We start from the raw sequence: 27,485 nt of genomic DNA on the forward strand, positions 1-27,485 counted from the left end.
TCCACACATGATAGTATTTGAAACCAGCAGCTTTTTTCACACTGATATTTGAAACCAGTAGCTTTTTCAAAGAGGGGTGGCAAAAGCAAAGGGAGCAAGCACAGTGAAATGGGGTTGGTGGTACTTGTATTAAACTTAGCTAGGACAAGATGCATTTTCCTGTAAGGAAAGGAGAAGAGTCTGTCCCCTGCAAGGTGGCAGTTTTGTTCCTTTGATCCTGTGGATATACCATCCTCCATGGTTTGTGTGCTTAACACTTGGGATCGTGCTCGTTTTTAGCTATTGGCCTCTCCAAAATGGCAAGAAGACTCGTGTGCTGATACGTGGCCATTCTCACGTACCGCCGAAAGACTGCGGCCAGCATGATGGCAGTTTTTCTGGTCCTCCTCTGCACAACGAGCTCGGTTCAGCCAAACACACCTCAGGCTGCAGGAGGTAAGGCATTTTCCTTCTACCAGTGTGGAGGTAGCACCGGTGGGTGACCAAGGCCCCACTACGTGTCGGTCAAACGCGCTGTTCTACACATGGATAGACCAGTCCATGGTGAGTACAGGACCACAGATGACCGTGCTGCGTTAACACACTTCCTGGGACAGCTGTACCCTGGCTCAGATTGCTCCCAGTCAGTGCCTGAGAACTGGTTTGCTTTGAGAGAGAAGAACCATGAGGCATGTAGACACAAGTTGTGCCGTGCCACTTGCCCTCTGGGCTGGACAGTAGTTCCTGGCCTGGTTTATCCAAGAATTTAATCCAGCCAGAGCAAAGGCGTTATTCCAGCTAGCAATTTCACTTGCAGGGACAAAACTGCAGTTAGCTGCAGAAACGTGACGACACAAAGCGTCGCTGGCATCATCAACCACCTTAATGGTGACATTTTTTGTGGGCATCTCAGCAAGGAACGTTTGAAGGCAACCAGTTCAGGGTGGTTTGTGTTGGGGTTTTCTGAGCCTTCGTGAGGCAGGTTTCCTAATGCAAGGTGCACGCTTGGAAATGGAACTAGTGGGCATCGAAGGTTGAAATCATGGGAGAACAGAAGTGGCGACTGACGTCCCTCAGCTCCCTTGGAGATGGTAATTAAGGGAGAACAGGTTCTGAAGAACTCTAGAAATGGAAGGGAGCAGATTGATTATTTCATTGCCTTGCTGTTTATATGCTAACATTTTCCCCCAGCATGAGATCTTCCTCATTTCCACATGAGCTCCAGGAATCCCTCTTCCCCTGTCATTTTAAATGATCATTCCCATCCTTCTGTTTTCTTCCATTTGTGCTTAATTCCTCGGTTCATCATTTTGCTTCTTCACTGTGGCTGTCAACCTCCTCTTAGAAAGCCCCCACGTTATGCTCTTCTGCAGGCTTGTGTGGGTGAGAATTGTGATTCAGCCCTGATCAGCCCTGTTTTGGTACAGGTGCCCAGTGTCTTTGTGGCTCAAGTTGAAAAACCTGAACCTAATTATCAAGCCAAATGTAATATATCAGTGTGATTTTCAAGTTGAAACTTCTAAAACTTCATTTTTTAAGCTAAGTTTTAAGTACACTCTTAGTTGATGAAGTTTCGGTTGTTTTTGAAAAATATTTGAAAAAATATTTTTGAAAAATATTTGAAAAAAAGACATTTTTAAAATATTAGAAACATTTTGTAAGAAGCTGTTGAAAGAATATAATATTGAGATGAAATGGTTTGCTTGTATTGCTCATTGCTTGTAAACAGTGATTGCTCTAAACAATTCACTGGATTCCTGTGTTATGAATATTTTTGTTTTCTCCCTTACAGTTCAGGTTTTCCCACCTGTTAACTTCACCCTTACAGTCACTGCATTAGCACAAGTACTTTTACACTGGAAACCAAACCCTAATCAAGAACAAAAGAACTACACTATTAGATATGACGTGAAAATCCTAAGCCCTGTGCCTGAAGAGGTAAGATAAAAAAGTCCAGTATCCTAAGAAGGTTAAATTCCTATTGAGTTAGACATATTGCTGTGCCTCTTTGCAAAGACAGGATCAGTCTTTGCAGGTCCCTTAATCTGGCTACCCTCACATGTGATGCTTATTTGATTTTTTTTTTTTTTATTTCAAGTACGATACAAAGAAGACTCAGAGTACCCGAACATCTGCACTTCACAACGGTTTCTCCGCGTGCATTCGGACGTTACTTCTCCATCATGACCTTCAGATGAGCAGTGACTGGGTGAAGGAAAAACTCCCACCTCCGCCCGGTAAGAATAAACGCAAGGGAGGTCTGAAGTTTGTGTTCTGCCCTGGTCTGTGGACTAGACATCAAAAGGTGAAAGCTTTAATACTTGAAAAATACTGCTGACCTGATCTTACAAAATCATAGAATCATAGAATGGTTTGGGTTGGAAGGGACCTTAAAGAGCATCTAGTTCCAACCCCCCTGCCATGGGCAGAGAAATCCTTCACTATACCAGGTTGCCTAAAGCCTCATCCAGCCTGGCCTTGAACACTTCCAGGGATGGGGCAGCCACAACTTCTCTGGGCAACCTGTGCCAGGGCCTCACCACCCTCTGAGTGAAAAATTTCTTTCTTCCTTATATCTAATCGAAATCTCCCCTCTTTCAGTTTGAAAATGACTTACTCCAGGCCTTTCTCTACTGCTGAAGAGCCTGGAGTACAATCTGGAGATGCACAGCATCGATAACCCATATAAAATTTTCTAAAAATTCCTTGCTAAGGCTATGATAACCTACTTTTGTACACTTGAGGGTATTAAAAGATCATGTTGCCCTGAACTGCAAGGCATACATGAAATATGTAATGGTGTTGTGTAGTACAGCTTTACTTACACTGTTCGGGAATCTTCATCCATCCATAACTGATTGACCCGTGTGATAAGGAAGAGAACTGGATACAACAGACATAGATATAATTGACCAAAGACTGTAATCAAAATGTTTTAGCAACATGAGTTTCTTACAACTATTGTAATAAGATTTTTCTTTCTGCTTTATAATTCCTTGACTCTCTAGGTGCTCCAGAGACATCTGTCACTAATTTGTCCTGTGTTACTCGCATCACCATTTCTCATACTGTTTCCCTCCATTGCACTTGGCTTCCTGGCCAAGGGGCACCAGAAGATACCAATTACTTTCTATTTTACAGGTTGGTGTTTTCTCCCATTTTAGTCAGCAATGGTTTTCTTTAAGAGCATCATGTCTCACGAGTACTTTAATTTAGGTATGAGACGTACACTGAAGAATGTCAAGATTATATCAAAGACAAATGGAACAGGAATACTGAGTGCAGATTTCCAGTGACTCATATTGATCCTGAAGAGGTTGACAATCTCGTCGTAATACACATTAATGGGTCTAGCAAGTATGCTGCAATCAAACCTTTTCAGCAGTTATTTAACCAAAATGCCATTGGTAAGTAGAAATAAATATTTTTTTTTTAAAAAATTAAAAATGTCTAGCAGAATTGTCAAAAGATTTGTGAGGGAATATTACTAGATTGAATGGTTCTTGATGCAGGTGAAAGTATGTGCTGGTTTTGCATAGACATAAGGAAATTGAAAGAGATTGTAAGACAGAAATGGATGGGTTTAACTAACTGATTTTAATATTATAGAATGAAAGAATAAAAAGCTAGAAAATACAATTATTCTATTTGTTAGCCAAAGCATTATTTCCAATATTAACTTTCATTTGATTTAGTTAATATACCTCCAAATACAGTTTTTGCTACCTTTTATTTTACAGCCTTTCTTTAAAAGGCAGAAGATGCATGACGGTCAAGATAACTATGTCCTTTTAAAGAAAGGCATTAGACTGTCAAATAAAAAGTAGTATCAGCCATGACTGTCTATCATCGTTCATCCACTCAAATAATTTCTTTTCCTTCATTAGTTTCATGCCTTTCACTTGTTTGTAACCAGGTAACACTTCCCTTTTTCATGGCTTCACTAAGATAAAACAGTTGACATACTTTCTTCTTAGAAATCATCCCCATAATAGCTGGTCCATTCCTTTGAATTTTTTGCAGTTTTAAGTAACTTTCCTGGTTACATCTGGGTTGTTTTTTTTTTCCTGAAAAGAAGTTTTTTTTAACTGTTCTATCATAAATTTCATGCTTTGGTGAAAATTAATTTAATAAATCCACTCCCCACCCAGTAATCTAGCTTTCCAGAACTTTTAAGTGGATTTTAACAACTGTTTTCCCTTAAATATTTTCTCCAGTATAGTTATTCCTCCTAAATCCTTACCTTTTCTGTCCAAAACATGAAATAAATTCAAGGATTATTGGTTCTGCTTGGAAACGCTATCAGCTTCTAAGGTGCTCCAATTGTTAGTATTTAAACTTTGCTCTATAATTAACTTACCAGTACAGTTTTCTTTTTGTAGAGAAAGTGAATGTTCCCAGAAACGTCACTGTATTCTTAAAGCAAAATGATCTCCTGGCCACGTGGGAGAAGCCAGTTTCTCCTTTCTCTGAAGAATGTTTTGAATATGAATTTTACCTCTTCAACCTGAAGTCAGGTAACAAGCAGGTAATTGCTTCTTTAATGCCCAAGTACTACACAGCGTTCCTGTCTCTGGGCTGACTTCTATAGAGCTAGAATTTGCCTTTATGCAGCCTGGTGAAAAAGTCTGTGTATAGGTTACGTTGGATGTGTCCACAAAAGTCTCTGTATAGATCTATGTATATGATACGCTACAAATTTTAAAACATTTAAAATAAAACCTGTTACTAGTACATTTTTGAAACTATGGGCTTTTGGTGAAACTTGTGTCCCATTTGTGACTAGCGTTCAGCAAAGCCAAAGTCTCATTAGTTTTCATATTTTTCCTCTTTTCTTGGACATCGTTTACGTCTGCAACAAACTATCCCCAAGAGGTCTGGGAAAGCAGAGGGACAAAAATTGGAGTTAGTTAGTTTTATGCGTCTGGGTTCAGAGCTGTAGGAGGATGGCTAATTCTGAAAATTAAGCATTAAGTGTCTTAAGGAAGAATGCAAAAATGAGGCATCTTTCAAGCATTTGCCCTGAAATGTAGGTGTATTATGAGAGAAAATACACCCATAGAAACAGAGATCTTACTTCAAAAGCAAGGCCAGATGCTCACTGTTAATCTAGAAAAGGAGTTTTAAGAAATTAAAAAGATAAACATGATTAAAGTTTGTTTTGTGCATTGTTTAGTCTTAAGTAATCTGTAACAGTACAGTATTGTTTTCCTAACAGATACTGAAAATATCCTCAAACGACTTCAGATTACGAATCGATGTTACCAGCAGGTATTCCGTACAAATAAGAGCTAATCATCACCTATGTTGTATGAGAGGATTTTGGAGTGACTGGACTGAAATTATTTATGTTGGTAAGAATGACACGCTTCTCTTGAACATTGTCACGTTGCTGGAAAGCAAATGCTGCCTAATCGTGAGCATGCACAACACCAAGTAACTTTAATGGAAGCCAGTTAAATAGGTATTATTTGAAGAAAGAAACTGGCTTGTTAATGCCAAGGGGAGTTAAATCTCTGTTCCATTAAAAACTCAAAAAAATCTCCCAAGCAAACTTTTGGACATATGGAGGGTTTTTTTTTAGACAGTGTTTTGCTTTCTTAAGTTTTCAGAGACTGCTTTAAACTAGTGTAAAGCCTACGTTCTAGGTAAGGCTTTCAGTTGCATTACTACTTCAGTTTTAACATGTGTTTCCCTGGCATGCATTGTGATATTCCTGCTGGAGCTTAATATGAGTGATCATGTCAACTATTACTTTACTGGAGCTATCTGGACACTTAAATGTTGAGGGAATAAAAAAGAGCATGGTTTTAGCATCTTTGTTTGGAACACGATAATTTGCCTCACTTTGTTCTGTATTTCCTGCTTGCTGAACATGTTTTTCTGGAAATAACAGTTTCCTTATCATGGCACGTTATCAACTGTTTCTTCTTAGACATCCTCCTTTGCTCTTATCTTTTGAGTTTCTTAACTTCCTGGTTTTCATTTAAAAAAAAAAAAAAAGTCCCTAACTCTCTCCTGTTTACTACACTTTTCCCTCTTATATCTATTTGCTAGAGAACGCAATTACACCTGCTGGTGTTTTGCTGCCTTACTCTTAACACCTCCCCTTGACCTTCCCACCTGGCTCCATGGCACTGACGAGCCCTTGGGAAGAGAGGTCCATCCACCCCACCACTCACCCAGGGAAAATCTGGGAAGCTGTAGGTCCATGTGAACAGCCACTGCCAGTGTTCACTGTTTAAAAGACCCACAGGTCAAGTTTGGGGCTGAGAAGTATCTCACAGCACATTTGTGCTGTCCTGATTCTGCTTTCCAAGCAGGGCTGAAAGATTTGAGGGCCTCTCTGTGCCAGCTGGAGCACTTTTGGAGCTTTCCCTGCTGCAGCACTTTTGGAGCTTTCCCTGCTGCGCAGCGTGATGATGACTGAGGAACCTGGAAGCATCATCGTTACGGACACCTCTACTCACACCCCGCAAATATCAAATATGGAGTGTTCATTCTGATGGTAAAAAAAAAAAAAGTTAGTCTTCCATAAAAATGTACTTAAATCTCAAAAATATCCAAGGATAAGTCCAATTACTTCAGTTTTTCTTATGAAAAGGGGTTTTTAGAGGCTTGTTGCAGTTCGCTGTGGTTTGTCTATTACGTGGCAGCCTCTCACGAGGCCGGTGTATGGGCTTGTGCTGGTTCACAGTGGTGCACGGGGCTGGGCTGGTACCTGTGGGCACGGCTCGGAGAGAAGCCCGAGGAGGAGAGCCCGGGGCAGGTCCCCAGAGCCACAGCCCGGCCTCTGCAATCGCTGCTTCTCCCACACTTTACTCCGAGTCGCGGCGAGGATTGGTGTTGCCTGATCATGCCTTTTTGGGGCCGTTGCCCACTGACATAAGATGGTAGACGCTTAGGACCCGTCCATCTCTGGTTTGGAAGATGGAGACACTTCCCAGCCGTCACACTGGGAGGCTTAAAATTGATTTCTGGGACTTAACCATTTTCCACAGTCATTGTAAAGACTTACACGAAGCATAACTCATTAGTGGTCGCATCCTAAATCTTATTTTCTTGAAAGAAGAGCGGTAACCCCAAAGACACACTAACCCATCCTCACCCGTTTGTAACGGCGAGGCTGACCGTGCTCCCGTGGCAGCGGGGTGGTGGCACAGGAGGGATCACGGACACGCTCCTGGCATCATCCACGCGCTGCGCCCGAGGACCGCTGTGCCACCGCAGCCGTCGGCAGAGACAGCGGGCTCGGCTCCGTGTTTCTCGGAAAGAAATCTGGCCACAATGGAATTTTGCTTTGTCGGCAGCTCCGATAAACCCGGCGCTCCTGCTGCTGGCTGATTTGTGTCCTTTCAATTCCCGGGCGACGGCAGCGCTGACACCTCGATGCGCAGGACAGGTCGTTATCTTAAGCACACCCGGACTCGGCAGCCTTTTGGGAACGCGGTTCCATGCAAATGTTTTTGTTCTGTGGCATAATGTGGCACAAAATAATGGTCACGGTCACTGAGCGATGCCTTTTCGAAACAGAAGCGTTGACCTTGATAGAAATACCTGTGTCTGCTCACGGGCAGAGGCAGCAGAGAAATTCTTCCCGAGGAAACGTATCAGCAACCAGCTCATGAGAAAAACGTCATAAAAAAGACGTCTTTTTTACAGGCAAGTTTATGATGCCGGAGAAATCCAGCTCCTGGCTGGAAAGGATTAACAGAAATGAAGAATGGTTTAATGGAAAACAAATGGTTCATGCCTGAGATGATCAGCAAACGGTGTCTTTGCTGAGTACCAGTCGTGCGCTCGCTGCGTGGCATCGCACATCCCGGGATGGCAGCGGGTGCTTCTCCGCTTGTCCTCTCCTTCCCATTAAAATGGAATAAGCACGTCGTTGAAATTAGAAAATCAGTTTCATGGAAATCGTTCTTGAAGCTCTGCGTTTCGTTTCTAACTCTAGATGCTGTCTCCATCGTTTGCATGTTATTTTGTGATCTGAATATAGTCACATAAACCAGCTGATGAAATCTTTTTATAAGAGTGTGTTTAAAATAATCTGCACTAAAATAATATGCTTAATTTCTTTTTTTCTCTTGAAATTCAGGGCAAAACAAAGTGGAGAATTCTGTATCCTGGATTCTCGCTGTGCTTTGTGTGTCCACCTGCTGCACGTTCCTGCTTGTTGCTATAATATGCAAAATGTAAGTATCATCATCTTCTTTTTAATTGCAGTAATACTAAGGACTAGGTGTTCAACAGGTGCGTGGGGATGTTACAAGCTTGGCTTAATTTTAAGAAAGGGCACTGAGTTTGGCATTGGAGCATAATTATACAAAGCAAAAGTACTGAATAAGTAATAATCAGCCTCATTAATTATCAATAATAACATTCAGCAAAATTGGTGGGGTAAGAGGGTTATTCAATTTAATCTTACACAGCAAAATCATACACTGAGTGAGGCGAATTTGTTAAAAATTTATTTGTCCTTATTTCTTCACTTGAATGGATCTGGTTGTGTCAGTGATTTCCTAGTTTATTTTTAATTACTACAGAGGCTATGTATGCCATGTAGTAAAACCAGGTGCCATATAGCCAAACTTCCCAAAACGTGCTGTGAAGAAATGCAGATACACTTTGGATTTCTTTAGCTGTGACTAGTCAAATCATAAGTGATGAATTAAAGAATCAGTATAATTACAAACTTCTCCCCTGAAACATGCGTCAAGCAGCAATTATCAGCCCACAATAAACACAGCTCCCAGTAATGCAAGTGCTGTCCTTGACTCTGCTCATTTCTTTAATGCCTTTTAATTTATTGGTCATCCTGATGTGTCCTTGGCTGTTTTCCTTTCCATACTGCATTTCCTTTATCAAATAAAGGTCTCGTCTACAGGAACGTCGTATTAGAATAACCGTTATTAACTCCCTAAAGTGTCTGCTATCTGTGATAACCTGTTCTTAAGTCAATTTAATTAGCATAGCAGGTCTCAATAAACAATCCTTTTTGGAACAAGATAGATTAACTCCCCAGAGAGTTTATTCATGTTCTGCTTCATACACACTTGTTCCCAGCTATGCAGCCTTGATATATTGGTGAATATCCCCAAACTGCTCTTACTCACGTCACTGATTGTTTTATGGGCTGACCTGTCCGTATGGCTGTAGGTCCTCCACTGCTCCAGCGTCATCTCCATCTCCTCTCTCTTTGGGACAGCAAAACACCAACACCAGTTAGTTCCAACAGTAGTTAAGAGCCGTCATAACGCTCCGCGTTTTCCTGTAGAGTTCTGCAAGTATTTGGATATTATGCAGTTACCCTCTTGAAACAGATATAGGGGAGAAGTAGGTATAGGGGAAGACTTCTACTCAAGGACCAGCTTGAAGATGCTGTACTAATGCATTTTATGCACTTTAATACATCAGATGGATTTAAGCTAGCTTTTCCAGGTTCAGCTGCTTGATGCTACGTCGGTTGCTTCTAGGAGTTTCCCTCTGCCTGGCTAGTATATAATTCCCTAGCACCCAAAGGCTCATTACATTCCATCTTTGTCAGAGTGATTAAAATTTTATCTCCTTGCTGCACTGAATTTCATGAAGTTGCGAGCTTTACTCCACCCTTCCCGAGCTGCTGCTTAGTGTCCTTTTCACTCCTCTAACCCCTCCAGTCTGGCCTGGGAAGAGGTGAGAAGTTAAGAAAAAATGAAACGCAGTGCTTACCCTGCTCATTTGTTGTATCTGCAGATATTAAAAAAGGAAAAACAGAACAGGTTCCCTAGATCACAGGCTTATGAGTACTCTCAGTTTTTACTACACGTGAAAATCCATGAAGTGTACCATGCCATTCAAGCCACAGAATCATTTCAAATTTCATATGATTTGAAGCCATTGTAAGGAATTTCATTCCAGCAAATCGTTCTATAAATTTTTCTGTCTACTTCCTGGTGATTGCAGGCATCAGAGATACAGACCACCATCTGGGAGAAATGCTACAAGGCAAAGTGGCCCTTTGGGACTGTTTGAATAGTCTGTTCCCTTCACTTACTTGCAGTAGCTGATGGGGTTACTGTCTTGATAAAAAGCACAATTGAATGTTTTCCTAGTTTGACCTCTGTCTTTATGAATGAGCATCTTCTGTACTTCCTTAGGCTGTGCCTTGGAATAACATGTTCTCCTGGAGGTAAGCCCACAGGAGGATGTAGTTAATAACTTGCCCCCAGCTGCTCTCTACTTATTTGACACGAGGACAGTCAGTAGCTCTCCATACCCTGAAATCAGTGTGGTCATCCCGACCTCCACCACGCACCCTCCTTCTGCACCCCACTCCAGTCCATGACCAGCAGTCACCCGATACAGGGAAGTCATTTGGAAAATGTCACGGCAGGTCTTGGGGGAGGCAAGACACTGGAAAAGGCACTCTAATGTACTCTGGAAACAAGTGTTTTATCAGGCTCATCGGAGCGGTTAGAAGAGGGAAAAGAAGACCGTGTTCTCTTACTTATTTGTGTTTATTTATCTTTGGCCTTTTCATGTCACAACCTGTGGGAAAAGTGGCGAATTTCAGACAGACAGACACAGCACAATAGCTGGAGGCTCTGAAACGCCGAGTTAAGGCATGCGGGTCCCGTGGGGTGTTCCCAAAGCCTGGAGGTCCAGGCAGTGCTAATGGAAAGGGCCGTGCTCTAACCCGTGTAGAGACGAGCAGAGATAACTGGAGTGCTTTTTGTGACAAGGTATTTAATCACGTAACTCCAACTTTTCAGTGTCCTGCAAAAAAGAACAGAGCCGTTCTGAGGGCACCACTGGCACCACCCCCACCAACGCCTCGCTGCAAAGACTCTGGCACCCCACCAACACCAGTGTGCTTCTGCCTCAGTCTGTTGGACGTTCGTGCTCCCCTCCTTAAGTGTTTCTATTCCAGAAGCAACATGTAACTTACACTTTTTCCTGACTCAATAAACAATTTTGATATGGCTCCATCAAAATCTTTTATTGACAGAACAATTATAAACGCACCAATTCCAAACAAAACCAAATCTCGTCCTTACATTCCACAGCAATAGCATAAATCAAAACCACTCTCAGAGCTGAAATAAGATATGGGTGAAATCATGTGGCCTCCAGAGCCTTCCTCCTGAAGGGCTTGGGAGATGTGATGGAGTGCGGGAGCCGTGAAGGCAACAGCGCTCGCAAACCTAACCTGGGTATGGTCACAGAGACATAACCCTTAGCAGGAAAACTGGGCAGACTAGAGATGATGCCAGGCGCTGGAGCGTTAATATAGGCACTCATCCTGGTCCCACTCCTGAGTTACACCAGTGCCACGTTACGGAACCACTCTGCTGGTGGTGACCCCACGACTTGTCCTCTGCAGCCAGCGGTGGTGGGACTCTGTCCAGCATTTCAACAAAGCGGATGAAAATATCTGCTAAAGACAACTCACACCCTACTCTTCCTCTCCATATTCCCACTTCTGGCTGTACACCTCCGTCACAAACCCTTGTCCATGTGCAGCACTGGGGAGACATCCCATGGCTTGCTTAGTCAGGTCTATCGTGCGAGCAGTGCCATGTCCCTTCCCTTCCCCTAATAATTAGTTAAGCATTAAACAGCAGCTCAGCTCAGTCAAAAAATACTATTCCTCCTCATCTCCCTGGTGAAGAGGAATAACAGGGTAAAAGAAACCTTGACAGAACTCAGAAAGCTTTTGGAAGAAGAATAGTCATAAGAACATAAGCATTCAACTAACCAGACATCAGCCAGGAAAACTGCCACAAAATAAATGGGGCAGAGGAGCAGATCTGCCCTTGGTCCCGGCACCGAGGGTGCAGGAGGGGTGCAGCTAGGGCTCCACCGTGGCCAATTCTCTGCTTCATGGGCATCAGGCTGGCTCCACACAACAGGTTCTGCATGCTAATTCTGGGCTAAATTTGATAATCCTCACTCAGGCCAAGTTTCCATTAAAATCTGGCCCCGTTTGGACATGGTGCTCTCCAGGGGTAGAGACAGTGACTGCATGTTAGTGATTGAAATGTGAGGTCTGTGCTCTGGGGTATGTCAAAGACAAGAAAAAGTTCACTCTGCAGCACTTGCTATCCCAAAAATACATATGCCTGTATGCTTGAGCCAGACTAAGGGGTGTCAGGCAGGAAAGGAGCCTCTCGAAGGGTGCTAGCAGGGTGAGTTACTACACTGCTAAGCAGAACTGTTTGCTGTCAGCCATCTCTGGTCCCGTTCCTTCCCTCCTCCTTGTTCCCTCGGCACACAATTATTTGCAGTTGCTCTCCCATCACGAGACACGGGCAGATTATGTCCAGAAACCAAAGTCTGAGCAAGAGGCAGCCTGTCTTGAACGTCCAAACAAAGCAGATGACAACGCAGCCCTTGGGAAGAACGCAAACAGACAGACCACAGCAATTAATTTCTCTCCAAGACAGGCCTATCGCTGGCTGTTAAAAGCTGCAGAAATGCCCCTTGGATGGGACCTTCCAGCCCTGCTCTCTGCTGCGGCCGCGATGGGAGAGCGTCAGCCCACTGCCTCTTTGCCATCCGCGTGTCCCCACGGTCCAGAAGTGTCCTGGTAGGAATGGCTCACCTGCCCAGCCCTCAGGGTGTGCGCTGGTGGACTGTTATCCGTTACTTTGATCCCTTTTGAACCTGCTCCTGCCGTCGGAAGCTGATGACTGAGTGGGGCAGGAGGGCAGGCGGTGCGAGGAGATGTGCCGCGACGCGGGGCCACACGTGCTGCTTGTCGGATACATCATCCCTCAGAAAAAACAATTCTTTCACATCCCTCCACTCCTGTTTTTTTTTTCAGAAACCACATATGGAGTAAACTCTTTCCACCAATTCCAACACCCAGCAACAAATTCAGAGATCCCTTCCCAAATGACTACGAGGTAAAATAACACTTTAGCCACTCTTTTTTTTTTAATTTCTTTTTTTGACTAGAAGGAACGCTTGTGCTTGTGTGCTGCTCTTTCCCCGTAAGGCTGGGAGCAAGTAGCTTGTTACTGCTCAGTCAAAGCCTTTTGACCTCTTAGGGTTTCTAATGTCCATATTAACTGCAGGCTACGTTGTCCAATGTGTTGTGCCAAACATGCCAGGCAGGAGATTCGTGGGTGCAGTTAACGTAACGAGACGCATCAAATTTTGCTGGTTCTCACCTGGCTGCGTGGCCACCTCCTCTGCCCAGGACAGGTCCCACTGCAGTGGCTCTGGGTCCAGCCTTCCTTGTAGATGAAGTGGTTTGGAGGGGAGGGTGGTGGTTTAAAAAGAAACAAAAGGATGAAGTGCTGTTGTCAAGTGCTTTTCTATTATGCAATGAATTTTGGGCACACAGTGCCCTACGTACCTACGGCTCCTCCTTTTGTACTTCCACCCAGCTCTGCCTTGGGGGGACTGGAGGTTGACTCCTGGAGAGGTGATTTATTTTGTGAAACGTAACAATGGGAAATGTTTTGGTCCGACTGTTAAGCTGGTTTTAAGCCTTATTATGTTTGCTGTTGCTTCCTGATAAATACATTTGCCTTACAGATACGATAACACTCCTCATTGTCTGCTCAAGGGAAGTGCTGCTCAGTAACTTGATTTCAATTTGTCCCCTTAGAGTAGGGGTTTGATTTTTCAGCTTTTGTTCTTACTCCACGGTCTGGTCAAAGAAACAGGCTTAAAAGATTATGGTATAATGTTTGTTTTTAATTAAAGTCACTGGTGTAAAATAACACGACTTAGGGTATCACAAATAAGAATATGAGAAATAGCAAATATTAACACTGCAGCTAGAAAACGTGAGCTTACAAAGGCTGTCTCATGTTATCAAAAGCAGCACTGCCTCGTATTTAGTCGTTTCCTTATTTAAAGTGAGCTCGCTGCGGGTAGGCGATACCGGCTGGAGGCTCCTGCCTTGCACTGTGGCTGCCAAGGAGGTGGCACCAGCAGGGAGAGGTGAGGACACAGCCCTGGGCTCTCTGCTGAGATCTCCTGGGAGAGCGAAACCTCCAGCAGCTCTTTGTGGTGGCCCTTTAGTTCCGAAATTGGTGGTGCAAACAGCGGGGCGAGGTGAGAAAGCCCCGTGGGAACCACGCTGGGCCCCGGGGAGCAGCTCTGCCTCCCACCGCCCCGGTCCGTACCGAGGGGTCAGGGTCTGGCCCCACGAGTGGGCTTCGCTGCTGTTTATTGCGAAAAATTCAGGTGCCTTGTAATATGCCCTCCAGCTCCTCGCCCCTGGCTACAGAGGGCTGTTGGTGGGCCACTGTGGCCAACTGTGTTGTGCAGAGCATGCCAAATGGGAAATTTGTGGGTGCAGTGGGTTGCTGGCCTGAGTGACGAGCTGCCCCTGAGAAATTCAGTGGGAATGAAATTTCTGGTGGAACTCTTCTGTTGAACCCAATGCTCTTTCCTGGCTCTGACGTCACTAAACGTTTGGGTGAATCCCTCTTTCAAGGCACCAACTTGAAACACAGTGTTTTGCAAAACGTGTGAAGTGTGGGCTTTGCTGCATTTGTTTCACAACGAGTATTCACCGCAGGCTCACAGCGGTGTGCCGTGACTCCTCTCTCTTAATTAGCGCAGTTTCCTTGATAACCTCAGTTTCCCTCCCAGCCCACCAGCTAAAAGCCAAGTTTACTTTCCAGAGAGCACGTACCTACACCAGCGAGATGGAGACCGAGGTGGGCAGCTTGGCTGAGGATCTCTGCGGCAGTGCCCTCGACGACTCCGTCTTCTGAGACAGGATGGCACCGGAGCGGGCATCGTGTCACCACCACAGCCACTGCCTGTCCAACGGGGCAGGAGGACTTGCTTCCACGAGGTGCCTTGTGTAATCCTAAGCTATCAAACAAAAAGTCCCAGTTTAAGCAGGTTATAAGTGCACGGTACAAGGGTAGTGCAGGAAAAAAAAAGCCTGGAAAAGAGCGAATGGCTTTTTTTTCTGTGGTTAACAGCTTAAGCTTTTGGATTTTGGTTTTGTTTTAAATACCTCTGACAACTCAAGATGTAAAATGCAAACTGGGACTCGGTGCAGCCCTGTGTACGGCAGCAAAGTACCCGGCCGTGGCCCTGGCAGTGACCAAGGTGGGTCAAATACTAGGAAAAGAGTCAAACGAGCTGCAGAGCACCCCGGTGCTGACATGCTGGTGCTGCACGGCTACAGCACATCCATCATGAGAGCAGGGACTCACACTTGGCCTTCGCTGCTACACTTTGTAATGAAACGGTGTGAGCTCAGCAAATAACCCGAATAACCTCCGTGGAAAGGCAATTCCATGGTAAAGGCGGCGCCTGTCCGTGCCGTGTGCGAGCGGTGAGCTCTGCAGCCAGACCGCTCCTGCGTGGGCACTGCTTGGATGGCACGACGGCCGTGCCCACATGGCACTGTCCTCGTGCTGCGGGAAGTGACTGGGATCTTGCTTTTTCACTAAACTTAGTGCCAACTTTGGATGTCGGGAAAAGGCTGTCTCCGTTGCAGGACTTTATAAACCCCCAAAGCCTCTGGATTTTACAAGCTAGTTAAGACAAGTTTGCTTATGCAGCTGATGTACAATTAGAGTCATGTTACTTTTGCACACACAGGTAGCACATTTATTTGTGTGCACGCAGCTGGCACCTTCCTGCCACAGGCACAGCTCCCGGAATCTCAGAGTTTGTGTTCGTGGCAGGTTTTGCAGGTGGCCTGGGGTGCTGCACGGGGCACGTGCCCTGCAGGCCTGCGAGGAGCCACGCTTAAACCTACAGAAAACTCACAGCTTGCGAATTGAAAACTATTTTGGGAAATAGCTATGAAAAACTGACAGGAGTGTCCTGCTCAAGAGCCCTCGGCAGCTCCTTGCAGAGCACTGACCCCAGCACAGAGCGTAAAACCTCTCTGAGCCCCAGCTGGCCACGGGCACGGGCACGGCTACAGCCACAACCATGGCCACAGCCAGCTCTGCCCACGCTGCGCTGCTGGGGGCTGCCCATCCACCCGCCCCAGCCCAGGGGTGAGACCCAGGGAGGGGAACCATCAGTCCTACTCTCAGATTTTTCCTGTGAAGTTCTGAGATATTGGTAAAAATAGCTAAGCTCGGGTAGTTTCACTGCCATGTGGACAAAGACATGGCCAATGATAGCCCCATGCTGGCTGCTCGCAGAGGAGTCCTTGCTGGTTATTCCTCTCCTGCATTGTGGAATATTTTTTTTTCTTCAGGTTATTTTCTTCCTTCCTGTAAGATTCGTACAGCTTGCAGAAGAAGGTTGGCATTTGTAATATCATGGTTTCCCTGGGGCTTAAATGCCCCCAGCTTTTGGCTGCACGAAGCTGGTGGGGCTGTGATGGCTGATGCCCACGTGGGGATCGTGGTGGCAATGTGGGTGCTGCGAGACCCTGATGCAGTATGAAGCCAGAGCTTCACCTGGGTGTCTCAGAGTCCCTTCTGAAGGAGGGAATGCCACGGGGATGGGTGGGTGCTGAAAGAGCATCTGGCTGCCCACCCAGCTGCTCGCTGGGGGCCACGGGGGAGGCATGGGAGACTCGCAGTTGGCTCATCTTCAGTCTAGAGCTGCTTTGCAGGCTCTTGCCTTTGGCATCAACTGGCAGCATCTGCAAAAAGGACAAGAAGGGATCATTTGTGCTTCCTGACACAAGAAATTAAAGCTTAGGGTGAGAAAAAAAAATATATGGGAAATGGCACAAACTGCTAAACTGCCCCAACTGCACCTACAAAACACACAGCCTGGGAATGCAGTTTTCAACTGTACAGGAATTAAAGAAATGTGCCCAGGCCCTCTCGGCGCTCCGAAGAGGCTTTCAGAGCTGCAGGAGCTGGGTCCCCCCCAGCTCCAATTTCAGCTGCCTTCAGGTAATTCTGAAAATCCAAAATCCCAAATCCAAGCCCAATACTGCCACACGTTTTCCTTCGCTATCTGTTGTTCCATCTTAAGCGAACTGGGTTTGAGACAGCGTTGGTTTCTGGTTGGGATTTGTTTACTTACCATGTGTAACCCACAAAGTTACCAAATAAACCTCCCGAAATCACTCCAACGACTCGGGCTCGGACCTCTCCGGCTGCCGACGGCGCAGCTCCCCCATCCTAGCAGAGTCCCTTCTGCTTCCAGGAACCCTCCTGTCCGCCGGGCTGGCCAGAGGTGGGGTTAAGCACATGAACAAAGAATGAAAAGAAAGATTTGACCCAGCAAGTAAATAGTTTGGAAAGTGCCGAATGGAATGGGAGTTCCCAGGTGCTGCAGACTCAAAATAATTATAATAAATGAGCCAGTTCTCATCTGGGTGAAATAGCATGGCTCCATCAAAATTAATGTAGCACATTAATGTAGCAGTGTTTGTGCCCTGAATGTCTCTCCTGCATGTGATTTTAATGGATTTGAGGTGCCCAGCTTCAACAGTTGAAAATCGGGATTTCATTACTGAAAACCTAAAAACTAAAGAGAATTCATCTCCTGTAATGTGTTTTATGTCACGCCTTCAAGTGGCCTAATAAATAAGATTTCTAAAAATACTTTTGTTCCCATTACTGGCAAGATGTTGCAGAGATTAATGCAATATATCCACGGATATTTTGCACGTTTGGCCACGTGAAAGCGCGTGCGCGGATGCTCAGCACTTACAGCGCCGCAGGGGCAGCCGCAGGCGGCGGATGTGATCCCAGGGCGCACGGGCAGGTGGCACTGCCAAGGATGTGCATCACAGGAGAACAACGCCAACAGCTGCAACGAGCTGGTGAGGATGAGAAAACCCACATGGATGTTCAGCAGATCATCAAGGGCATGTCAGGTCCTCGGGACTTCCAGGGAAGAGGGGTTCCCTCGGAGACGGGCAGGGCTTGATGCCTTTGACAGTTGCCACGTGTGTTACGCTTACTCTAGTAAATAAAACTGAGCTGGTGTAAAGCAGGAGGAGTCTCTTTGTTTTCCCAGCCAGGCCTTTGGTCCAGCCCTTCCCAGCAGCCGGTGCGCGGTGGGGGAACCTCAGCTCTACCGCAGAGCCCCGCGCGGGACGAGGACAACGATCCCTGGTGGAGCCACCTCCTCGCAGTTGTATCCTCGGAGCAAGCTGCCTTCATCCCAGGCAGCGAGCGAGCAAAGGGAGCACATCCAGCACATCCGGGTGATTTGCTGCCATCGGCACATGGCGCCGCAGCGATGGGAGATGCCACGCTCAGGGCTGCGCGCTGCGTTTTGCCACGGTGAGGCCGTCCCCAAACTCCTACATCAGAGTTACAAGTTTTGTGCCCAGAGCATGCAGAAATATTTATTCTGAGGTTTCTATTTTTTTTTCTTTAAACCCAGCTACAAACCCAGCGTGTTCCTCCTGCTGCAGCTTTTCCCCGCTGCCTCCACGAGAGCAGCCGCGGGAGCGTGGCCCTCGCCCCACTCTAGAGATGGCAGTTTTAAATTTGCTTTTTAAAAACTGATTTTTGTTACTGGGCCATTTTTTTTTTCTTGACTGCAAAGGGCAGCACGGCTCCTTTTGAAACGCAGAGCCACCGCAGTGGCACAATCGCACGACTCTTGCGCTGCCACCCCTAAAAATCAGAATTAGCAAAGCGGGTCGGGTGGATGTAGCGATTTCAAGCAGTGTTCCCCCAAATCCCGAATCCTCAGCATCCCCCAGGGATAACCAGAGAAGTGATGCTGTACCTGGAGGGGGTTGGCTCTGGGTGCAGAGCAGGTCAGTGATGCTCCGCTCCTCTTCTGCCCGCAGCTCCCGCTGCTGCCCACGCCGCTCCCAGCCGGCTGCCCTGGCCGTGGTCAGGCACCAGGATGGCGAATGCCAGTTTGGTCTTTTTGCATATTTTTTTCCCTTTCTTCTTCACTCTGAGCTTCTCAAGCTGTAGAGGCTCCGCTCCGACAGCACCAGCCCACACGAGCTTGGAAAGGTCACGACTCTGCACAAATAGACATTATCACCCCAAATTCACTCACGCCGATCTTTTTTTTCCTGGCCAGTTTTGGAAGCAGAATTAAAGCAGAGACATACAAATAGATATTTTTTTCTGCCTCCACAAAGTTTGGACTTAAACTGACTCTTCTATTTTGTACCTTTGCATCAGTGACAATCTCTGCAGGCGCTGCCTAATGCCATGGGGAAATTTGTCACTGGCTACGTCGAAACGTGGAGGAAAAACGCTCCTGGAAGACAGGTATCTTTACAAATGACAGAATATTTATTACCAATACCTTTAAAAAAAGATTACATCTGCTAGATCACTGATAAATATCATTTACACTGGGGAGAAAACTACAGAAGCTTTTTTTTTCGTTCCATTTTTCTTGGTTTTGTGGTTTTTTTTCGTTTGTTTGTTGTTTTTTTTTTTTTACATAGAAGTAACCATATCAAACTAAGAAAGAAACACAGCTTGAAATACTGACAATATTTCTCTGGTCAACACCCCTGACTTTTACACAAGTGGAATCCTGATTATGAGTTACTGAATAAATATATTTAGAAGGTCTAAAAGTTAACGGTATTATTTTGTAAGCAAAAAGACAAGTTACAGGCAAATTCAAGCTATCGGGGAAAAACAAAAAAAAAATAAACCAGAGCAGCGCATTGAAACTTGAAAATTTTATAGAAAATTCCGTTGCCTTTTACTAGCGTTATCCCATCTGAGTGAACTTACAAAATTACCCCGTAGTAACAAACAGTCCTTCTCTTAAGAAGAATTATTTTGCTGTGGATATCGTCGTTTTCCGGCGTGACTCTATGTTTTGCCTTCAGGCGTCTCGGAAGAGTTTGGGAAGAAAGGCAGAATTCCCAGCAGAGAACTGCCGGGAGATCCCACCTGGCCCCGGCCACCCTGCGCCTCGGCCCCGCTCCGTTGGGACCAGACTTCCCAAGAGTTTTCCATAGAGTGGAGCTACGAAGGGTGATGAGTTATGTTCCAACGCACGTGGAAAGCAAGCGCGCCTTCGGGCCACCGACCCTTGGAATAAAATTCCGATTCCTTGGAATAAAATCCCCCACAGCGAGCTGGAGTCACCCCAAGGCGAGAACCGCGTCGTGCGCGCGCGCTCCGTGGGTACCCGTCCCTTTTTGTCACTCGAGGCAGAGATCCCATCTTCGCAGTATCCTCATTCCTACCCAATTTAACGCTAATTACGATCAAGACAAAGCTATTTCAAGACAGCAAAAATGGACCCTTGCTGCACGATGCCAGAGTATTAGCTACACGTCCTGTAGTCCACAAACAACCAAAATTCATGTGTTTTTTCAAGATTACAGTGTTCTTACTGTTTTGTCTGGCTTAGACCTCCGAACAAAACGTACCATCTCGTGCGTTACAAGCACTGGATTTAACACAAGAGTCGCCGTGACTTACGGCCGCGGTACGAACCGAACCTGGAACGGTCCTGCCTTGTAGAACTGTACAGTGAAGTCGCAGCCAACCTACCAAGACCAACTTTGAACTCTCCGTCATGAAGGGAAAAAATTTCCAAACAATATTTTCGTGATAATGTCGTCCATAGCATTTTATAGCAGAGGAAAAATTAATATCTACATCATATGTTAACTTTAAAAAATTCTATAAAACACTAAATATATAATAAAAAATATGCATATAAGGACATATGTAAACTGCTTTGGTAACATCATATTACAGATGTTTTCAGTGCATTGCAGAGTTTCCAAGGAAACTTCAGACAAAGCTATATTTGCTTTGAGGAAGTACTGTATAATGCCATTCCTAAAGAAGCATAAACATTTTTCCAGTAGTAAGATGTACTCAAACCACAATATTACTTAGTACTGGGTGTCTTCAAAACAACTAGCTAAATGTTGCTTATATTATAAACAAGAAGTCCTTTATGTCATTTTTGTCATAAACTGGACCGAGCTGTGAGCGATATCATTATCGTGCTGATGGCTGACAGCGTGCAGGCGTTGGAGGTGGAAGAGCCGGATCCTCTCGCGTACGCATCTGAGCAGAGGAGAGAGGGGGAGAAAACAAGCCAACGGTGAAGACGGCAGCCTTCATCCACCCAAACCTCTCTCCCCCCTGACTGCAATTCTCCCACGAAGCGTGGAGGTGGCAGGAGGGGACGCGGCTCCCGGGAGGGTCAGACCCCACGTGTGGTTCCCCCCGCCTCCTGCTTCAACAACCGCCTGTTGACGGGGTTTCGCCTCTCTAACTGAATTTTTTGCTTTAACTTAAATTCCTGCTGCTGTTGCGTCGAGGCTACTTTCACAATTATATTATTCCATGACCTGTTTGCTTATTTATTTTTTTTTTTACAACTGTACTATATTCAAGCTGTTACTTACGGCACCAGCCTGGCATGATCCGCATCCTGGCGGTGCCACGTACCTGCTCTGCAGCCGCTGCCTTGAGCCAAACAGGAGCTGGCATGTGCTCCTGCTCTCCTTTGCTCTCCTGATTAAATTCCTCTGTGTGGTTTGTACAGCCGTGGTGGAGCTAATTCTGATCTCACCCAGGCTTTTTCACATCGCTGTAATTTTAATGCCATATTCCTGCATTGCAGAGGCTCCTGATTTAATGCAGCTTATAAACTGTGGCATTATTAATGGAAGATGGGACATGGAGATTTTGCAAAAGCAATGTTGTGTAATAAAATACTCTCTTTTCTGTTTGTTCTTCTACACAACCTCATTTCCCTAAATAAATATTTATGCATCCAACACACAATGGAATACGGCTATACAGTAGCCTTATAAATTTAAAAGCCTCTGAACACTGCGTTTTGTATTTTGTTATAGTGAATTGCAGCGAAACAATATATTCAACATATATATGGGTATGGAAGTAAGAGAGTGGAAAGCGTCTAGAAATCTTAAATACAAATATAACTACTTATGATGGCGTTTCTTATGGTTTAATCTTGACTCAGGATGAAATCAGAAATGTGGGCTGGAACGACTGCTGCTCCTGGCTGAGTCTGGGTTCCAGCTCCCCGCCCGGGAGATGGCCAGACCTACAGCCTGCCCCTGCTCAGCTCTGAGGCTCCAGTTTGCCCCCGTTTGAGGACACAACGGGTGACTGGGGTGAAGCAGGTCTGCCCTGCCCGCGGGTGAGGAGGAGAGGGGCTGGGGATGCTGGTTCCCCGCGGCGCGGCGGCAGCAGGAGTGGGCACGGACCCCGGCTCCTCCCGTCCTTACTTGATATCTTTGGAATTCGGATCTGTTCGCTGCTGCTGCCGTCGCCCCCATCGCTGAACGGCTTTATCTCTATGATGTAGTCCTCGTCGAAGGGCAGGGAGAGCTCCACCGAGGTTTTGTTCGTTTCTATTACGGACGTGCTGCTCTGCCTGTTCCACCTGTACAAAACCTGCAGCGAACGGGAGAGAGAAGAGGAGGCAGAAACGGCCCAGCAGTCCGTTGCCCTGAGGGCGTCCAGGTTGGCTGCTGCTGTTTTCCTGCCTCTGGTGCTCAGACATGGGGTCTGCTCACAGAAGGGCCACTCAGACCCCACAGGGGTTTTTCTGGGGTTACTCACACCAGCACAGTGGTGACAGTGCCCGGCCGGGGAGGTGACGCTGGGAGGAGGGTGATGCCGACGTGCAGCACCAAACGTGGCACCGGTACCTGGTGGAGCCCCTTGGTGAAATCTTTAGCTTCATCAAGCTAAAATAATTCCCACAGCTTATGTAAAGAGGTCAAAACTTCTTATTAGGTTTCTTCAGGAAACTGAGCTGGGGTATTCGATGCAGTGTCGCAACCAGCTTCTCGGAATAATTGACATTTTTGAATTACCGTCTAAGATCTGGGAGTTTGACTAATTTCAATCACAAATCGTGACATAAACTGGAAGATTTCCAGGAAAAAAAAGACAAAAGATGGGCAATGTTTTGCTGTGATTCAGGAAAGCAATCTGGCTGTGTTACCCCAGGAGTAAGTTAAAAGAGGGCTTTTTAGAAACCCGCTAGATGGAGTCTGCTTTTTCAGGGCGACGAGTCTCCCTCACCCTCTTTCAATCGACTTCTTAATTTGCATTTCAAACCTAAAATATGTATTGAAAAATTGGTCCAAACTGCTGAGGTTCATCTGAGGTTTTGACTAAAAAACCCTGAGGAATTACTTATGTTTGATAATCCGATACAGTGCACCAAAGATACTTAAAAGTTCGTGCAGAAATTCCGGAGAGCTGGCACAGGCTCGCAAAGCTGCCGCCACCGGCGTTTCAGATCGTGAACAAAATACGAAGCGTGTCCACGTTCTCCATCCTTTGAAGCTCTGGTGGAAAACGTTTGCACAACTCAACCCTCAAGGCAACGGCTGGCAATTGCGCACCGACGTCTTCTCTGGGCCAAATTAAACCCTTGTGCAAGATGACAGAACTGAATTCTTCCCAAGATTTCTTTCTAGTTAAATTACACCCTATTAAAACTGCCACTAATGAGGGTTCTCTTTCTTTTCCTTTTGGCTTTGCTTTCTGAAGAAAATGGGAGCTATTAAAAAAGCATTTTATTTATCTGCAATTAAGGAGTCAACTACAGCCTTTGGAAGGTTTCCACCAAATGCAGGAGAGCAGTCCTGCAGGTGGAAGCTTCAAGTGAAGGTTTGTGGGCTGAGACCTGCATGGGTGCTCGCTGGGGCGAGCATCGCCGGGGCCAGGGCGAGCAGCTGGCAGAACGTGCTCACTCTACACAGGTATGGCCTCTGCTTCTGGAACGCTTCAGTTTTAACCCAGAAAACCATGCAAGTGTCATGAAAAGCACTTTGCCTGGTCTTTCTACAAACCCCAACTTGACACTGGATTCATGGAAATGTTCCCTCCAGAACAGAATCCAGCGATGGCTGAAGCTTAGCGAGGGCTCCCTGCAGGACCAGGGGTGAGGGAGGTGGTGCGGGGCTGTGGATGTCCCGCTGCCCACGCTCACAGAACACTCACTTTGTAGCCTCTCACTTCTGACTCGTTGTCCAGCGCTTTCACTTGGTCCCAGTTCAGTATGATCTTGGAGTCGGATGAATTCCAGATGATGTTCCCGGGGGGCTGACTCGGTGCTACACCAAAACATACACAACACCATATTACTAAGGAGCACTGTTTCCCAGTTGCATCCCTCCCAGCACCAACGTGGCCTCCACCGCCACAGCTGAGCGTGCCCGGAGTCCCATCGCTCTGGAAAGCTAATGAGCTGTTTCACTGCTCTGTGTCCTCAAGGTCGCAGGAGGTGTGACACAACACAGCGTGCTAAATGAAAAAAGGATTCAGTCAGTTGCTCAACATGCCTGAGACCAGAAGAAAAAAGCCCTCTTGAACGATGAGATAAATATTTAATTTTCCTGCACAGCTGTGATTTCGGTTTTGCATGCTCTGCTTACTTAACGCAGGGAAGAGTCTTACAAAAAAACCCAAGAGGCTGGTAAGTCTTCTGCACAAAACCCTGGCAAAGAGAAGTCTGACAGCTCCTTCAGACTCAAGAAAGCTTGAAAATGAGAGAGGGGACCATGGGCAGAAACCCTTCCAGGCAAGAGTCCCCCGTCCTCAGACACACTCACGTGGCTTTTTGGTGGTGACGTTGACCGCGGCGCTGGAGGGGCCGGTGCCGGCCGTGTTGTACGCCCTGACTGCCAGGTGGTACAGCGCGTTGCCCCTCAGGTTGCTGACTTTTGTAGAAGTTTGATTGCCAACCGTTCTGATCCTTTTTGCACTTTCTTCCTTCTCGTCGTGTCTCCAACACCTGACCTGAGAAGCAGAGCAGGTACATGTTTACCCCCAGCTATGGGCTGGCAGCACCCCGGTTGTTTCCAGCGCTAATCCTGGCACTTCTGCCCGAAGTGCAGGTGCCCCAGGGACAGACCCTGCACCCTGCTGCAATCGCTGCTTGTTCCTTGCTAGGAAGCAGCACCCTGCAGTGCTCCCTCTCCCCAGGACCTCAGACCAGGATGTGCTCGCCATGGAAGCACATCCACGCAGCTTTCCCCCAGCAAGCTCTGTTCCTCGTTTTCAGCCAGATTACATACAGAAAAATGTATAATTTTTTACCATGTGAGAGAAATCTCTGTGTACTGAACAGACAAAAGGACGCGAAGACGCCGCAGGAACCCACCTGCCCCAGGGCAGGCAGGAGCAGCACCACAGTGACTGCCCAGGACGTATCTCTGCATCTCCTCAACACTTAGCACTGAAAGGATGCGGTGGTGTGTTTCCATACCTCGTATCCCTGTATTCTTCCTTTGTGCTGGTTCTCCCCGGGGGGAGCCCAGGAAACTTCAACGTCTGAGGCAGAAAGACTTCTGGCCAAAACAGTGGTCGGGGCTCTCGTCGGCTCTGGAAAGAGGAGTTAAAAAAATAATTAAGAGTTTTCAATTTTACGTTCAATTGGTCCCAAACTTCAAGGGACTTCATTTTCTTCTTTGCTCGAGAAAAGAGGCATGCCACCAAAACAAACTTCCACATTTCAAACGACAGCCTGCCAGCCTGTGCCAGACGGCACCGCTCCTCTGCCTAAGAAATAATAAGATGTCATTACTAAACTCAGTCCAGGATACCATGTACTGTAATTAGGACAAGAGGGAACATTTTCTAATCAGTGGACATTAATGCACACTAAATCTCGGCGGAATTCTTTCCAGATTACATATTACTTTTCCATTAATATCAAAAGATTTCATTACGATTAATGTTATTTTAATGACTATCAAAAGAATTAATCACGGCTCGCCATTTATTATAAATCAGAGCAAGGATTAGGTATCAAAGGATATGTCAAGGTGGATACCAAACCCTTTTCGAGCCGGTCAACCCCACCGCGTCCGGCGGTGGGGAAGATGGAGAGGCGGTGGGGGGGGGCTCCTGGCTCTACCTTCCTCTGCCGAGTAGACGACCGTCACGGGGCTGAAGGACCCCTCGCCCTTGTTGTTGTACACCCCCACTTTAACTTCGTAGGGGGAGAAGGGCGGCAAGCTCTCGTTGCGGAAGACGTATCTGGCGGCGTCCGGGGAGGCCACGACGGTCTGCATCCAGCTGACGGTGCCGAAGGGGCGGAAGGCCACCACGTACCCGAAGCCACCTCCGTTCTGCAGCTCCTCGGGCACTGTCTGTGAGCAGAAAGAGCACTTTTGGCAACGGCACGCCTTTATCTCCCTGTCTGCATGCTGCCTACTGCTCTCGGCCCTTCTAAAGCTACTGTCCTAAAGAGAGCGTTAGGGAGAGGAGGTGGCTGGAATCCTACTTTGCATCTCACCCGAATTCATCCCGTCCCATCTGTGCTACAGCCTCGCTGCTCCATGCAGTCAGGGAGGAAAGCAGCATCTCTGGAAGACACTTCACCTACGACTTAATCCATCTTTGTAGGTACCCACCTTCCTTCAGTGACTCCAGTAACGATGTGAGTAATTTTGGGCACTTGAATGCCAAAGAGGCTGAGGCTTGGTGGGGTGAACCGAGGACACGGTTCCTGCTTTCCCAATACTCGTGCAGCTGCTCGCACATCTTTGGAGCCACACGTGAAGCCCTGAAGAAGATACCCTGGCAGTGTCCCAGCCAGCGCAGGGCTGGTGGTCCCTCGCTGGCTTGTTGCTACATAGTGACCCAGATTAGGGCAACCAACTGCCCACGTCCCACACGACGTGACCTGTTAGAGACCACGATGGCAGGGAGTGACTTGTCACAAATGTGATGGAGGAGGGCAGGTAAGTGCTGGGTAACAGCTAGAAGAAACAACCTGTCACCTCCAGGTCACTTGTGGACACACTGTCACTTCCTACTCTCAGGCTTGCAGCCCCTCCTAAAAGCTGCATCAAACCCCAAAGCTTCAATGTATTAAAATAATCCGTAATTATGGAACATTTTCCCACAGATGTCCGTGGTGCTTAAGCATGTGCAGGGGTTACTTCTGGTGACTGCTGCTTACTCTGTGTTGTAAGGCTCAAAAAATACACCAGACCATAAAGAAACGGCCTTAAAAGAGTGAACTGACTGTTCTATCAAAATACAAATTATATTTTGAGTGAATTACGACTCAAAGTCACGGCTGATGTTCTTGCCATGTGTGTTTTCGAAACATATTGCAGCATCTTTCGGAGACACGGGCGTAGCTAATTAGTCCAGCGGAGGAGGAAATGTAGCACATTGAGCTGTGTGGTAAGGACAAAAACCCATTTATAGTTTTTTAATAACCTTAAAAATATCTCTGGCGATTCATTCTGCCAGCTTGGTCAGAAATAGTGCTCAGTGGAAGTGTTAGTGTGTCTAGTGAAGTTCATTATTAGGAAAAATATGCCAGCTGCATCGCATCATAACATGAAAATATGAGCAGACAAATGACTAAAGTTCTAACCCCGACTGCCTTAAGGAATATTAAACCTTTTTCATCCCTGTGTCTCCTTTTGCTGGCTTTCATTAGCAGCAACGAACGCCGGCACGCAACGCCTTGTGTTAACTATTTGCTGCCATATACCCGGCGCAGGGATGAGGGTGGAGCTCACAGCCGGCCCCAGCAATTCCCAACCAGGTCAGGATGTGCCAAGCTTGGCCTCACAAACTGTTTTATCCCTCGGGTGGTTTCTGCCCATCCCGGTTTTGCCGTAGAGCTGAGCCGGTGCGGGAGCAGCG

The 27,485-nt window shown here is 46.5% G+C and overlaps 2 protein-coding genes across 2 annotated transcripts in view; one reads left to right on the forward strand and one right to left on the reverse strand.

Moving 5' to 3' along the window:
• The first annotated feature begins 336 nt into the window (after nt 1-336).
• On the forward strand, nt 337-14,699 carry IL5RA (interleukin 5 receptor subunit alpha). The gene is made up of 10 exons (XM_086619056.1): nt 337-435; nt 1,772-1,917; nt 2,078-2,216; nt 2,988-3,120; nt 3,196-3,386; nt 4,362-4,507; nt 5,198-5,333; nt 8,078-8,174; nt 12,788-12,869; nt 14,607-14,699. The coding sequence occupies exons 1-10, from the start codon at nt 363-365 to the stop codon at nt 14,697-14,699; spliced, it is 1,236 nt and encodes a 411-aa protein (XP_086475182.1). The 5' UTR covers nt 337-362.
• Nucleotides 14,700-20,787: 6,088 nt separating this feature from the next.
• The window catches only part of CNTN4 (contactin 4), a 116,997-nt gene continuing 110,299 nt past the window's right edge, over nt 20,788-27,485 (reverse strand). The window contains exons 16-21 of the mRNA XM_086619332.1: nt 25,735-25,969; nt 25,084-25,199; nt 24,428-24,614; nt 23,817-23,929; nt 22,085-22,253; nt 20,788-20,888 (exon numbers count right to left, since the gene is read on the reverse strand). Coding sequence (XP_086475458.1) covers nt 20,788-20,888; nt 22,085-22,253; nt 23,817-23,929; nt 24,428-24,614; nt 25,084-25,199; nt 25,735-25,969 — 921 coding nt within the window. The remainder of the gene's footprint in view (nt 20,889-22,084; nt 22,254-23,816; nt 23,930-24,427; nt 24,615-25,083; nt 25,200-25,734; nt 25,970-27,485) is intronic.

This window comes from Tauraco erythrolophus, chromosome 12 (genome assembly GCF_009769465.1).
Source record: "Tauraco erythrolophus isolate bTauEry1 chromosome 12, bTauEry1.pri, whole genome shotgun sequence".
Lineage (NCBI taxonomy): Eukaryota > Metazoa > Chordata > Aves > Musophagiformes > Musophagidae > Tauraco > Tauraco erythrolophus.